The sequence below is a fragment of the Callionymus lyra genome, chromosome 15 (assembly GCF_982586985.1).
Source record: "Callionymus lyra chromosome 15, fCalLyr1.hap1.1, whole genome shotgun sequence".
Classification (NCBI taxonomy): domain Eukaryota; kingdom Metazoa; phylum Chordata; class Actinopteri; order Syngnathiformes; family Callionymidae; genus Callionymus; species Callionymus lyra.
This window is the reverse complement of record NC_141832.1, coordinates 25,228,256-25,242,459: the sequence shown is the minus strand read 5'-3', so window position 1 is coordinate 25,242,459 and position 14,204 is coordinate 25,228,256. Positions and strand designations below refer to the sequence as shown.

Here is a 14,204-nt window from a genome sequence, read left to right as displayed (position 1 = left end):
TTTGTGTGTCAGATGTTTGTTGTTGTGTGCATGTCTCACCTCCCCTCTACCATTCCTTGCGCTCAGGGTCCATTTCAAAAGGGTCTAATCTTGCAGGGTAACTTGTCATTTTCTCAGCAGCGACAGACCTGACAGTTGGCAAAATCTACGCTGCAATGATGATCATGGAGTACTACCGCCAGAGCAAGATTAAACGCTCCCAGGCGCTCCGTGACGAGCAGGTACTGCTGTCTCACGCAATGGTTGCAGTTGCACCTGTGGAGTCAAATGCTAATATTAAAGTTATAGTTCAGCCAAAAATAAAATTCACTCGTTTCTACTCACCCTCATGTCGGCTAAGGGTTGTTTATTTTTTTAGGCAAAAATGTATGTTAATTTGAATGTAGCTCAGTTGTCTTCGTCCTTATCTTCTTACAGAAAGACAAACTTAAAAACATCCAAATATCTCCAAGGTGCTTGACTATTATGTCCCTCTTGTAATGAAGCCCAGACAAGAGGAAGAGGCAAACAGAAACAAGCCTATATGTTAAGCATTACAGACAAGCACCACAGAGATAGTTAGAAAGAAACAGGTTAACGGAAGATTCTCAGCCCTTAGTCAAATTTTGGTGAACTATCACTTGGACAAAGGTTTTCCAACTCCACCGTTGATCTATCTTTTGATTGATATCGTGTTCACCAAAGTTTCTATCACAGAAATATCTGTCTTGCAAATGTTTGTTTTTTTATTATGCTAGCTACCAGACTTTTTAGTTTTCACTAAACCCTTATTATTTAACATTACACTTTTCTTCACTCCTGTCTTTCTAGTATAGTCTATTGACTGTGCTTGCTCCACTTCCTTGAACGCATCTCAAACATGTCCCTGAAACAAGCTCAAAATCACATAAAGAAAAACAGCTTTCACTTCTTATCATTAGAAAGTGATGTTTAAAATGAACTCTGTTTATTTAAAAATTCTTAATGTGGGCCTTTACTAAGAAGCCAGTCCAAGATTATTGAACAGACCGCCATCTATTGGCCAGTTTGATGACCTACAAGCCTCATTTGCGCATTGCTAAGCTTGAATGGCTCTGCAAAGGTGTTGCCACCTGCTGGACATAATCGCTGGTTCCGTCTGCTTCAAAAGAGACGTGATATTCACCTAAGATTCCCCCACATAAATCCATAGCTCTGTCTGCATGTCTTAAACTAAGGCAGATCGATAATGCTATGGAAAATATACTTTGTAATTAGAAATGCTTAGATTTTTATTAGAAGATTTGTATATAGAGTCATTGCCAAGGCTTTACAGGATAAACCACTTCCCCTTAACTGAAGGGAGAAAAGCACATAGTGTTGCTTCTACACAGCAGAGAGATCTGAATTTTAAGCAGGCCGAAGTGTCTGCGCTGCCTCTCCTGAGTATCAGAGCTATTTACTTATTTTGCTGAGCTCAGGCTACTCTTTTGTTGAGTGTATTGCAGAATACCCCCCCTCTTTCGACTTGGGTTTGCAACGGCAGCATACGTTTTAAGTATTAAAAAATCCAAAAATGTTATTTGATTTTCGATCTAATCTGGTCCTGTGTCATCATGGTGGGACAAGAAATCCAACACATTTTTGACTGTGATACTCCATTTATTAGAAATATTAAATAAATGATTAGATAAACGAATGGTTTCAAAGGGAAACTAATATGTCCGTCTGATTTTCATTTATAAAACAAGTATATCTAATAATAAAACAAGTATATCTAATATTATATAAAATTAAGATGAGAAATATTTTTTCAAATCTTAATTTTAACTTCATGTCCAACATAATTCTCATCCATTTCGAATATGCATTAAAACCGCCCTGTATGTATAAAATGATGAAAAATATTTTTCTGTGAATGTTCACCTTGTCAGCTATTGAACATGTTTATTTGTTCACATTCACAGGGTTATTTGTGGTGTCTTTGACAATATCCCACTTCTTGCTGCTGAGCCGGCCATCTTCTCTAGTTCACTAACAACTGTCTTGATGCAACATTTGTTTGCTTTTTTCTGTTGGCAGATTGATTGTTACTCAGTCTGTTCCAAGTTACAATTAAGTGGTCTTCTTCTTTTTTTCAACTTGTTGTACTGTTGATCATGTTCCTCTCACTTTCTCAATTTTTTCCACTCCAAGTTTATCACCAACATCTGTACATGTTTGTGTCACACAGAACCGAACCCCATTACTATTTCAGCGCGTGGAGCCACCTTCTCCTTCACAGGACGGAGGACCCGGACTCAACAACGCTCTTCCACCACCCGAGAAAACGGACATGGCGAACAGCCTGTGAGTTTCATCTTCTGCCTTGATAAGTACAGAGAGGATTGTTTCGGTATCTCACGATGTCTGACATAGGTGTACGGACGGGGGAATACCAGCCAGCCAATCGTGGGTGACGGCTCGTGCTCAAGAAATGACCCAGAAAGTCGGAAGCTGGAGCCCAGAAGGTCAAATAGAGGACGGCCTGGGCATCATGTCTCGCTCCCAGGTAGAAAGATTTAAGCATTTGGTTCACAGGAGGGAAAGTCTAAATTCAGAGTCATGAGTAGACACTGAAAAATAAATCCTTCTTGCCCATACCTCTCCTTGTGCCAGGTAACATCTGATTTATTTGTTATATTAATTTGCCATTAGTTGACATTTTAAGGTTTAGATTAATTCGTCATTTGAAATAACATAATGAAATGATTGATAAGTTCATGCACAGTATTTAAAGTTCCATGCTTTTAGCATACCATTTGCGGTTTCTTCTCTACTATGCTAATATTACTTTTTAGCTTTGTGATATATTGGACAGAAGGTTCCTCATTTGTTCTGACAGTTGGCATAAGGTCGAGTCGGTAGCATCTCCCCAAATTGTTATTATTCGACTAGCAAAGCGGAGGACAATAAGTTACCAGGCAGAGGTTTACAAAACACAATTTAATAATCACACAAAAATACAAGGAAAAACACAAAACTTCCACCAGATGGCGTAAGAGATTTAGAATCCCAATCTCAGTCTTTACGAGTCCACTAAGAAATAAACAGAAGTCCAAGTAAACCAAAGCAAGGGTGGCTGCAGGCGCGATCCACGACAAAAAGTAAATACAGAACCCACCAAAGGAACACAAAGCGCAGACAGGAAAAAAACAGTCAGTAAATAAACGTTTGAGATACAAAGAAAGTTACCAAAGGTCAAGCGAAAACGTGGATAAATGTGCCGGTTTGATATCATTATTTAAAGATCAAAAACTTTTAATAGCTCAAAACCATCAACTTTATAAACTGTTCACTTGAGCACTTTCCAAAGATGTCTGTTGCAATATACTCTTTTAAATTCCAACTTTCCACTGACACCCCTTCTTCCTGTAGCCACTCACAGCATCTTCTCTGGTTTCAGACGGTAGAAATGAAGGAGATGGGGCAGGATGGTTACTCGGATGCTGAGCACTTTCCTCCAATGGAAGGCCACAGCAGGGCTGCTTCCATGCCCCGCCTCCCAGGAGACAACCAAGTAAGCTGCATTCTCATCTTTCAACTCTCCCATTCCTTTAATTTCCTCCCTTCTTTATCTCCTTTTTGTTCATTCTTGTCCAAATTGATCACACTATACACAGGTCAATTTGAAACGTCATCTTTTTTGCTTTTAGGAAGGTAATGTATTGGACCAAAAACTATTGTCCGTCAGCATATAAATTAATTCATGTTTTGCTGGTAAATCTCAGCTGAGCACCATCAGAACTGGCATCACTCACCCTGCATTTTCTTTTCATGAACAAAACTGTCACTTCATCTCCTAGGTCAGTGCTCTGGTTGTTAAAGCAAAGTGTAAATGAGCAATTATGTCCTCAACAACATTCTATATATTTAAAGTGTTCATTTTCTCCTTTTAAATGTGTCAGTGTGACCATTTCATCAGTGTGTGCTCTAACCTTGCTCCTGTCACAGTTGTTCCAGTAAAGTGTACCTCTCTGTGTTTGTGTGTATACTGTTGGTGCATTTACATGCTCTGAGAGTGAACTACAAAAACAAAATGAGTCAGTCACTGTTAGAGCACCTTTGTGGAAGCTTGAACATGTTTGTTTCTGGCACCCCTAGGTGTTAGAACAGTATTAACACAGTAGTCCCAAAATTGAAATGAACTTACAAGTTTAAAGAGGCTAGTTTTGCCTTATCGAGATCAACTGTCTCTTCACCTCTAAGTATTCAGCTGATCGGGATCTCATGAATTCATAAATGGAATTATTCAAGTAGTTCAGGTGTCATTGAGTCTTGACCATGTGAGCCAAAAGATAAAAGAAGAAGTTAAGAACTGTTATTGTTACTTTGATGAGCACTTGAATGCAGAACATGTATACGTCTTTGTTTATCTATGTTGCTGTTTTAAACATGGTGGTGTCCAACTAGTAGTTTCTCTGTGAGCTTTTTATTATTGTGTCGGCCCCACGCACCCACAATGTCCGTGGTAAGTGTAAATCTTCCACCTTCACTGCTGCTTCGTTGTCTAATCCGACTTGTCTATGTCACTGTACACCCAAATCTTGCTTTCCATCCCCAGTCCTGCTCACCTCTTTCCCTGTGTTGTTCTGTTGGCTTCAAGTGTGACCACACCTTTGGTGTATCTGTGGCTCTGTGTGTGTTTTCTTTGTGCTGGAGCAGCCGCGGAGGAAAGGGAAGCAACGTGGCAGTAACCTCAGTGTATGTACCATGTCTTCCCTGTCTTGTCTTCTCCCCCCTTTCGCTCTCCTCGTGTCATCGTTTCTTTTACTAATCCACCTCGTTGGCATGGCAGAAACGGATTCATTTTTCTGATCCGCTCAGTCATTGACATATCACCTCTCAGAATCAGTGGTTGTTCTATGTTTGTGTCGTCCAAGTTTTTCTCTTCATTATATTCCTCCATCCATTTTAAAGAACTCTGTAAAGACCTGTTTTCCTGCATGAACCATGATCAGTGGTAAGCAGGAAGTAAAAATAATCATTTACAAATCTTTAGACGGGGCAGGGCATGCTGGTTCCATGTCTGCCAGCAAAAAGTGCATCAATCTTATCTCTTTTAACCCTATGGCCATGTTAAAGATCCCAGCTGTTGTTGGGTATATATTTTTTTGATATTTCTCTGGGTGTTTGGATTAAAAAGGTGTTATATGATAAATGTCGTAATAAACGATTAAAATCCAAAAGTTTGAACTTTTCATTTGGTAGCAGCTGTTGAAGCCTTTAGCTCACTCTTTTCTCATCGTGTCAAGCTACAAGTCGACTTGTCTGTAACGGTGATGTTGAATGAGCTTCAAAGGAAGGGACATTTGCTCTCTCAAGGTTACATTTTTATTGACCATTTAAGATTGATTAAGGTAAGCTTAAATATAGAACTAATAAACTATAAAGTATAAGAAATCTAAGCCAATCAGTTCACTTCCTTATTGTTTATAAGCCTTTATTTTAAGAACTTGCATGTATTGCTTCTAAAATCTTGTTCTGTTTAGCAAATCTTTTAATAGACTATCATTGATACTGTGAGTTAGTTAACTTACATGTCTTCTGACATATCAATTCATATAAAAACAAATTCATTCATAAATCAAAGTTCTTGACAAAAGTTAATGTATGATCATGTCCATTAGTTCTTTATGTCTTAGAATAGGTGCTGACAAATGGAGCTTGCTAGTGGTCTCTCTCGCTCTTCCAGACCATCAATGACAACAGTCCAATGAAGCGCTCGGCCTCGTCGTTGGGTCACAGCAGGTTGGGTCGCGGACAAAAGGACAGAGGAGAGGACTACAATATGGATCGGGTGCCAGAGGAGGGAAGAGTTTCCAGACATGGACATCGACGAAAAGACAGAGGACACCGTGCTTCTGAGCGCTCACTCTGTCACTTCACTGATGCTGACACGGGTAAGGAGATTTTAACTGAGCTACTTGCGTTGACTTATAACATGGCTTGCAGGTCTTGGTACAGACCTCAGCACCACCACACAGACCGGGGACCTGACAGGCAAGGACAAGGACCGGGGTCGATCTAAAGACCGCAAACACCACCACCACCATCACCACCACCACGGCTCTTCTGACAAAGAGCGTTATGTAGCAGACCGAGGGGGGGAGTATGGACACAGGCACTCCAGGGACAGAGACCAGGACCGGGAGAGGGAGCGACAGAGAGACAGGCGTTGGTCCAGATCACCAAGCGAAGGTCGCGACTGCATGCCACAAAGACAGGTAGGTCGAGTATAAATGCTTCACAATGATGAGTCCAAGATAGAGTTTAGGAAGAGGAGGATTTGACTCTGCTTGTGCTGGTTAAAAATGTGTATATTTCTGTCTTCACTCCCTCTGAATTTCCCCCTAAGAGTAGCACAAAGTCTGAGCTTATGCTACAATGCTGGTCTTGACAAAATGCACCTTTATTTATGAATAGTTTTTCACTCCTTAACCTTTTTTTGTCTCCTGTCGTTCACTGTGTTCTTTCTTCTGCATATCATGTTGCTTCTCTCTGTGCAGTAGTTTCATTGTTTTTAATGGCTATTCACCCTGTTTCTGTCTTCGTTTCTCTTTCCTCGCACAATGGCTGCGTCACCTCCAATTCTCAATCCTGAATACCTTCCTTGCTGTGCATTCCACACTTTACTCTCTTCTGTCGATGAACTGTGGTACGTTCTTTTTATTTGCCTTATTTCACTTCTTGTATAGGGAAGTAGCTCAGTCAGTGGAAGTCCAGTCCCGTCCACCTCTGGTACAAGTACACCCCGCAGAGGCCGTCGACAGCTGCCTCAGACTCCGGCCACGCCTCGGCCACACGTCACATACTCCCCTGTTGTACGCAAGTCAATGCCCGCCCCTCCTGCAGGACCTCAGGGTCCACGGCGATTTTCCCCCGAACCCAACCAAGGTCAAGGTGTCCCTCTAACTGGCATTCCGATGGGTCACCACGGGCCCCCTCGCCAAGGTCACCATCCCCCGGTTCGTTGGGGGGATCAAGTTGGGGGCTCAATAGAAGGAGATGGCGGCTTCTACAACCAGGACTACGAAGCCCGACATGAACCTCCTGCCTATGAGCAAAACCCCATGCAAGGTGGCAATCCTCACTCTCATCCACTTCCTCCTCCCCAACAGCAACAACCACACAACCCCCATCCTCTCCCGCCACCTCAGCCACACCCTATAAACAACCCTCACCCTCACCAGCCTACGCAGCCCAATCGCACCTCACCCAGGACAGTCCACCACGCAGCTCCTGCTACACAAACGCTGACTGGCCCGGCGCAAGGTCAGGCAGGCGTCCAGCGCCGCCTGCCTAATGGGTATCGCTCCTCATCACCTTCCACACATCTACATGGACCGCAGAAGGTCCCCTCTCCGGCTGGGCATCCAAGAGGTCCACGTAAGGGCCTGCATGAACCCTACACAGAGACACAGGATGACTGGTGCTAGCCCTAAAGGGGAAACATCAGAGGAACAAAAATAACCAGTCAAAAAAGGTGAAAGTGTGAGAACTGGCTGCCATGATTCATCCTTTCATCGACTAGGGAAAGGAAGAGGTTTAGATCATGGGATGATCCAAGCGCATCATTTTTTCCAAGTAAGGAAAAATAACAAACCACGGTTTCAATGATGCAAACAGAATCGTCCACGGCCATCGTTTGTCTTAAATTCTGCCTCCGACAACGAGGTACAGCCACTTACAAGATGTCAAGAGTTGTGACTCGACAAAACAAAAAAACTTTTTTGTCTGAGCTAACGTCAATCCTGTCAGCTGCAGGAGACCCAACTCTCCCAGCCACTTGCTGAATATCGATGAGTTTTATCATCTTTGTTTTTAACTTACAAGCAGCCCTCACTAGGCCAGAGATGGATGGGAGTGTTGGGGAAACACGGTGTGGATAACCCTGAAGGACTCACTGAGTAAAGTAAGGATGATTACCCTCTTCTGCGGAACAAACAGCCTCTTCTCAGAAACAATATAACCAACCTCAACTTGTGATGACGAAGAAGAAAAAAAGAGTGGAGCTCCAGAAACATTTCTGCAGAATTTCTTCTTCTCCTTCTGCAGCTTATTCTTCCTCCTATTCAACTGAAAACATTGAAGCTTGAATCTTTAGTTGCACTCCACGCAGCTTTGTTTTCTAGACTTACAGAGTTGTACACCCTGTGAAATCCTGCATGAATGAAACAAGAGAAAATAATAATAATATTAACAATGAGAATCGACTGTATGTAGGTGTGGGTGCTTTCTTGGTCTTTTCTGTTGTGATCTGAAAGTTTCTCCCTTTTTTAGTCTGACCTTTCTGTTTCTCTCGATTCTGTATGACATTCCTCTATTTGTACCTTCACCTGAATCCACCGATAGAAGGAGAGAATCAATATTATCTCAACATAAATGATTTTGCTTGCTCGTCTGTAATCTCTGTGCCAAATGCCTGAAACACTGAACAGCTGGAAATGCACATATTTTTTGTGACAGTAACTTTTGTAAAACAGGTAATAATCCTGGAGCGATATTAAAAGGGAAGCAGGGTACGTGTTGAGAACATATGGCGGCTGGTTGATTAATTGAGTTGCCAAATGAAAAAAAAAACGTTCAAGTCTTCCAGGATTTCTGACCGAACATAGAGAAAGAGATGGACAGAAAGGTGTAAAAATGAGAGAAACTGTTCATTTTTATGATGATCAGCGATATTAACGGATGCTTGTAATGACCTTTTTTTTAAGTCAGAGTCTTTTTTCCAACCCTGAGATGAAGCTTTGACACGAAAGTGGTTTGTCTGCTTTTTGAAGAGCGAGAGATCGTGTCAGCTCCATCTTATGAAGCTTTGACATCTACTACAGCGTCACAGGGCCCTTTAAAGTCAACCAAAAATACTTACTTGCAGTTATGACAGCAGTCAGTCTTACACATCTTTATACATTAAAAGATGCGAGTGAATATTAAAATGTCAAAAGATAAGATATAACTGTGAGTTGTCTAATGAAAGCTAACCCCAGACTGGGAGTATTACATTTGAAAATACAGAATTAAACAAATGTTCAGTCAAATTTGACAGATATTTTCAGTTCTTCGACAAATACATTGTGAGCTTAAGCATTTTTCAATTTGAAATCCCTGCAGAGTGACAAAAAAGACACACCACATGTCTAGTTGGATACCTCAAAGAAGGTCAGCCTTGTGTTTCTGTTTTGACACAACTCGCTGCTTTTGTCAGTTTCCATCAGAGATGTCAAACTCAATAGAGCGAGGAGGCAAACAAGTTCGAACAAAATCCATATTGATTGAACAGTCTATAATAAGTATATAGAATGTTATAGTATTTTGAAAGCATGCTTATTTTGGCATGTAGCATCTTTATAGTTCTGAAACATACATTATCATCCTTTACTGTCAACACTATATGTGTAAAACTCAAGGCCTGGGAGCCAACTCTGTCATTTTTTTATGTGTGGCCCTCTGTATGGTTGGATAATATCAGAGTAGATTAGTGTTCATGTTAATATTATGACCTATGAATTGTGTTTAAGATAAGATGCGAAAATAGATATGATCTATGTCAAAAATGATATCACTACTTTCAGTAAGAGTTGGAATTCAATGTGAGATATAAACTAATAATTAGGATAGATTGAGCCTTGAAAATTCAATTTCGCAATTACACTCATACTACTGCTAAAGACAGTTTGTTTAAAAACATTTTGGAGCCCTTGGGTGATTGAGTTTGATACCCCTGAACCACAGTTTTTTTTCCCTTGCAATGCTAGTTCCTATTAGTACAAGTCGAGGGGCTAGATTTGACCCTGAGCTTTTGACTTCGACTCACATTTTTTTGATTAACAGTTCTATGGCTGCCTTGAGCTTATGTTACTGCCATGTTTTTCAATATAAAGATACTATTCGACTTCAGCAAGACATTCCAAAAACAGCAAGGCATATGCAATATTGAAGCACAATTTAGTGAATGCTACCATACCATAATAACAAGAGGGAAATTGAACCAATAAGCACTATGCAACATTGAGTAAAACACATTCCACAATGTACTCTTTATAATCGTTTTAAATGTTAGTCTAACATGAGACCCATGCCTGAAAGTATAATGAATCGACCTTTCAATGTGTAAATACCCCAAATCTGCGTAAATTAAAAGCTGAATTACATATTCAGCTTTTAATTCTCATTCGATGATATAAACGCAGTACCACTTGTGGCCAGGTAGTGCCGCTGCAAAGCAACATATCGTCTCTGCTGCTCTGATTCACACAGAAACTTGCGTTCAGACAGTTGGGTTGGAAGAAAGATGTCTGCCCAGAGGAAACACCTGTGTTCGGTACATGTAAAATATTTTTTTGAGTCTCTGTGTTTCTCTGTGTGCCTCAAAGTAACTAGTGTCACTAATGCACACCACTGTCAGCTCCATCTGTATGTAGAACTATGATTTGATGTTTACTTTAACCTGGAGGCCTAACACATGTTGACCAGAGAATGCACCAGAACATACATATGTCGAAGAAGAGAATAACTGCCTATTAGTGTCTTTCCAACCTCAGTGGAATGTCACAATATTTTTTCACTAAAGTGAGATATAGCACACTGGGTATGTAGCTCCAGGTTGTTGTGTGAGTGTGTGTGTGTAAATGGGATTTGTTTGTATCAGGAGATTGTGTTTCTGGTCAGAACAGTGCTTGCTTGCATTTTATTGTTGTCTCCAGAATTATTGTCAATGTAATTTCTATATTTCAGTTGAATCATCCATCAACTCTCAACATTTTGGCTTTGTGTGTGTGTGTGTGGGAGACACACACCCGCACCACCATTCATCTTTGTCTATGCTGCAGTGAAATCCACTAACACACTGATAAACCACAAAAAAAGTCGCCAAAAGCAATGTAAAGCGAGAAAAAAAAAGTTTTTTTAATGAACAACATGTTAAAAAAAGGGAAAAAAAATAGTTCCAGAAATGCATGTGCTATGTGCATGCCACACCGTGGGTCAACAGTCATCTTCAGGACATAAAAGAGGAATTTAAAAAAATCTAGATAGATGTTTTTTAAATAAAAAAAAAAGAAAAAAGCAACAGCTCCTTTTTTCCTTCTATTTTTGAGAACAAAAAAGGTTTTGAAAAAAAAACTAAAGAGTTAAAAGAAAATAGACTTTGGTGAGAGTCTAGTTTGTTTTCTGTGACATGGGGATGAGACACAACATGATCAGGATGCCACAAACTGTTTTTAAGGAAAAATGATGTATCAAATAAAAAAGAAATACAGTTGAACAGTGTTTTCTTCTTTCCGTTTGTGGAGACAGACTGTTTGGTCTCTCATACACCCCCCCTTCTCCTTCTCTCTATACAACTCTTCCTCTCTAGCTCTCACTCTTTCACACTCTCCGACTGTCTCGCTATTTCTACCAGTGCATTTTGTAACTCCAACCAACTCTTCCTAAAAAATAAAATCCAGAGAGAATGCTCACCGTCTGTCTTCTGTGTTATTGTATGACTGTATCTTTCCTCTGTTCTTGATTCTCCTCTCTGCAAGGTGAAGTTGGACAAGGAAAGTTATCCATTAGGGCTGCTGAAAAGTAGACGTGGAATAAAGAGCCAGTATTTAAGCAGTAAACAGGGGCCATTTTTGGCCCTCAAATTTGATTCGGCCCTTGTCATCTTTATTGAACCCAATAACTATATACAGTGGTATGCCAAAGTTTGGGAAACCCTTGCGAAAATTCCTCCATCAGTTTGTCACTTGCTGAGCTTTTGAAGCAGCAACTTATATTAACATATTTTATACCTTATTTCAGTATTGATATCAGTTTTATTGGTCCAACAGAAACATGGTATGTGCATTTAAGCAAAAATAGGAATATGCATACATTTTTTGCAGCCCTAAGAAATAATTCCATTAATATTTAGTAGAGCGTCCTTTGAATGCAAGAACAGCCTGTAGATGCCTCCTATAGCCACAGACAAGTCCCTGAAGTCTGGCAGGTGGTATTTTGACCAATTACTATGTACAAAAGCCTCCAGTCCAGTCAGGTTTCTTGGCTTCCGTGTGCAGACAGCCTGCTTCAAATCAATCTATACATGTCCAATGATGTTAAGGTCTGAGGACTGGGATGGCCACTCCAGAATTTTGTGCTTCTTCAAGAATTCCTCTGTGGACCGTGCGTAGTATCATTGTCCTGCTGAAAAATCCAACCTCGGCAAAGCTCCAACTTAGTGACCGACTCTTGAACATTCCTGTCAAGAATCTGCTGATACTGAGAGGAATTCATGTGGCCCTCAACTTGAACAAGGTTTCCAGTCCCTGTTCTAGCTCAATCTCATCTGACCACAGTATTTTTCCCAAAATGCTTCTGGCTTGTCCAGATGTACTTTTTCGTACCTCATGCAACTGTTCATGTGACAAAAATTCGATGAACAACTACATCATCAGTAGCCAGTGTAGAGGTTGAGGTGGTCTTGGCTTAACATATCTTTTCTTCGCAAGGACTGTTTTTGTAGCCTTCAATTTCTGCACTACATTTCTGACTGTGGAGACGGACAGTCCGAACCTTCTTGATCATTTCTTGCACCCTTCTCCTAATTCACGATAGTCAATTCTCTTAGTTTTCAGGTCAGTGGAGAGTGGTTTGGGTGCTCCCATGTTGCCACTAGGACCCAGAACCTAGGACAAGCACAGCCAACAGTTACCACTGTTAAACAGCCTTTTTCATAATTGGGTCAATTCAATGCAGTTTTGTGCTACAACCTGCCAGCTATAGATAGGCTACAGGTCTTGAAATTAATGTGATTAAAAGGGTGCCCAAACTTTTTCACAAACCATTTTTTACATTTAATTTTTATCATAATAAAACACTCAATTATCTACATTTCTAAAGGAAATCAAATCTGGTTACCTTGATCTTCTCTAATAAGGTTAGAGCAAATGATCATGAAACCTTAGAGGGGTGCCCAAACTTTTGCATACCACTGTAATAAAATAAATATATTATATATTCTCATTAAACTATTTAAAAATAATGAAAAACAAGCATAACAAAAATCTGAAGAAATCGTTAAAAAAACAATTACAAAGTATATGTTAAATCCAATCAACCACAGCAGGTGATATAACTTGGTTTACTTAAATAAACTTGAAGGTCAACACTCAACTAACATTTTTAATGGCTAAAAAACTTTCTTTCTTCGTTAAATTCAGGTGTTTAATAAAGGCCCCTATTTTTTATGTTGTTTAGAAAAAATGGTCCCACATTGCCAATGCCAATTTCTAAAAGATCCATTTAATGTTTAGCCATTTTTTTATTATTATTTTCAGGTATCCCATAGCAAAGGTGATGTGGTGAAGTGTAGAAAAGTGCAAAAATGCTCAACGTCCCCGTTGAGCATAAAATAAACACCACTACTACAATTGCAACTATAAATAAAACACACATCCAAATAATTTGACAATTTCTGTTGGGTCAAATGAAGTCACGATGGATGACACGGATAGATACTAAGGAGCCCACTGACATACGATCATAACACAATAAACGTCAAAAACAAGACCATTTGTATCAACCATCATTTCAAATCCTAGCGTATGGAAGTCAATCCTTCTGATGGCACTGATATACTTCCATACTAGTGGCTACGTTCACTAAAATTCTTCTGATGGGAGCAGAGAACATGAAGGAACATGCAACATCCTGATGTTATTGTGCAGCCCCTCCAGACAGTTCTGGGTCGTGTGTCTACACAGTCAGGGGGCTCTGGTTTCATCCGGAAGAAAGAGCAGGACAGCCGAGGCCACTTGGGACTCGTGCCCTTCCCCCCACATTCCGTCCTCCGTTTTCGTGGGTTTAACCCCCTCCCCCAGAGCCACCGGTGGTCTGACGCGACTCTCTGTTGTTTGTACTCACAATTCCTAAACCCTGAAACCTTTCCTGCACAAGCTTCTTAATATTTGATCATTTAAAACAAAATGATTATTATTATTATGATACATTTAAAAGGCCTTCCCTGCAGAAATGAAAGCAGAAACACAGCCGTGGAAAAGGCATGACCCTGGGTCCATTACCATCAGCTGCTTTACGACCCACAATAGACCACCAAGCTTTTGTTTTGTAAATGAGTTCAGGGGGAAGTGAGCTTTTTTTGGGGGGGGTGGTGGGAAACAACTTCACCCCCTAGTCTCGCCAACAAACCAGAACAAATAAACAGGACGACACCGGCA

General features: G+C 40.4%; 1 protein-coding gene across 5 annotated transcripts in view; it reads left to right on the top strand.

Annotated features, from left to right (window-relative positions):
- The window catches only part of LOC148065567 (voltage-dependent P/Q-type calcium channel subunit alpha-1A-like), a 52,528-nt gene extending 41,072 nt beyond the window's left edge, over positions 1-11,456 (top strand). For 2 of the 5 annotated variants that reach the window (XM_087809341.1, XM_087809340.1), the window contains exons 42-49: positions 118-221; positions 2,192-2,307; positions 2,377-2,509; positions 3,404-3,517; positions 4,663-4,701; positions 5,693-5,900; positions 5,953-6,224; positions 6,696-11,456. In XM_087809341.1, the coding sequence (XP_087665467.1) occupies positions 118-221; positions 2,192-2,307; positions 2,377-2,509; positions 3,404-3,517; positions 4,663-4,701; positions 5,693-5,900; positions 5,953-6,224; positions 6,696-7,436 (1,727 nt within the window). In that variant the 3' untranslated portion in view covers positions 7,437-11,456. The remainder of the gene's footprint in view (positions 1-117; positions 222-2,191; positions 2,308-2,376; positions 2,510-3,403; positions 3,518-4,662; positions 4,702-5,692; positions 5,901-5,952; positions 6,225-6,695) is intronic. The other 3 variants (XM_087809339.1, XM_087809337.1, XM_087809338.1) reach the window with 2 other exon arrangements.
- The last annotated feature ends 2,748 nt before the right edge of the window (positions 11,457-14,204 follow it).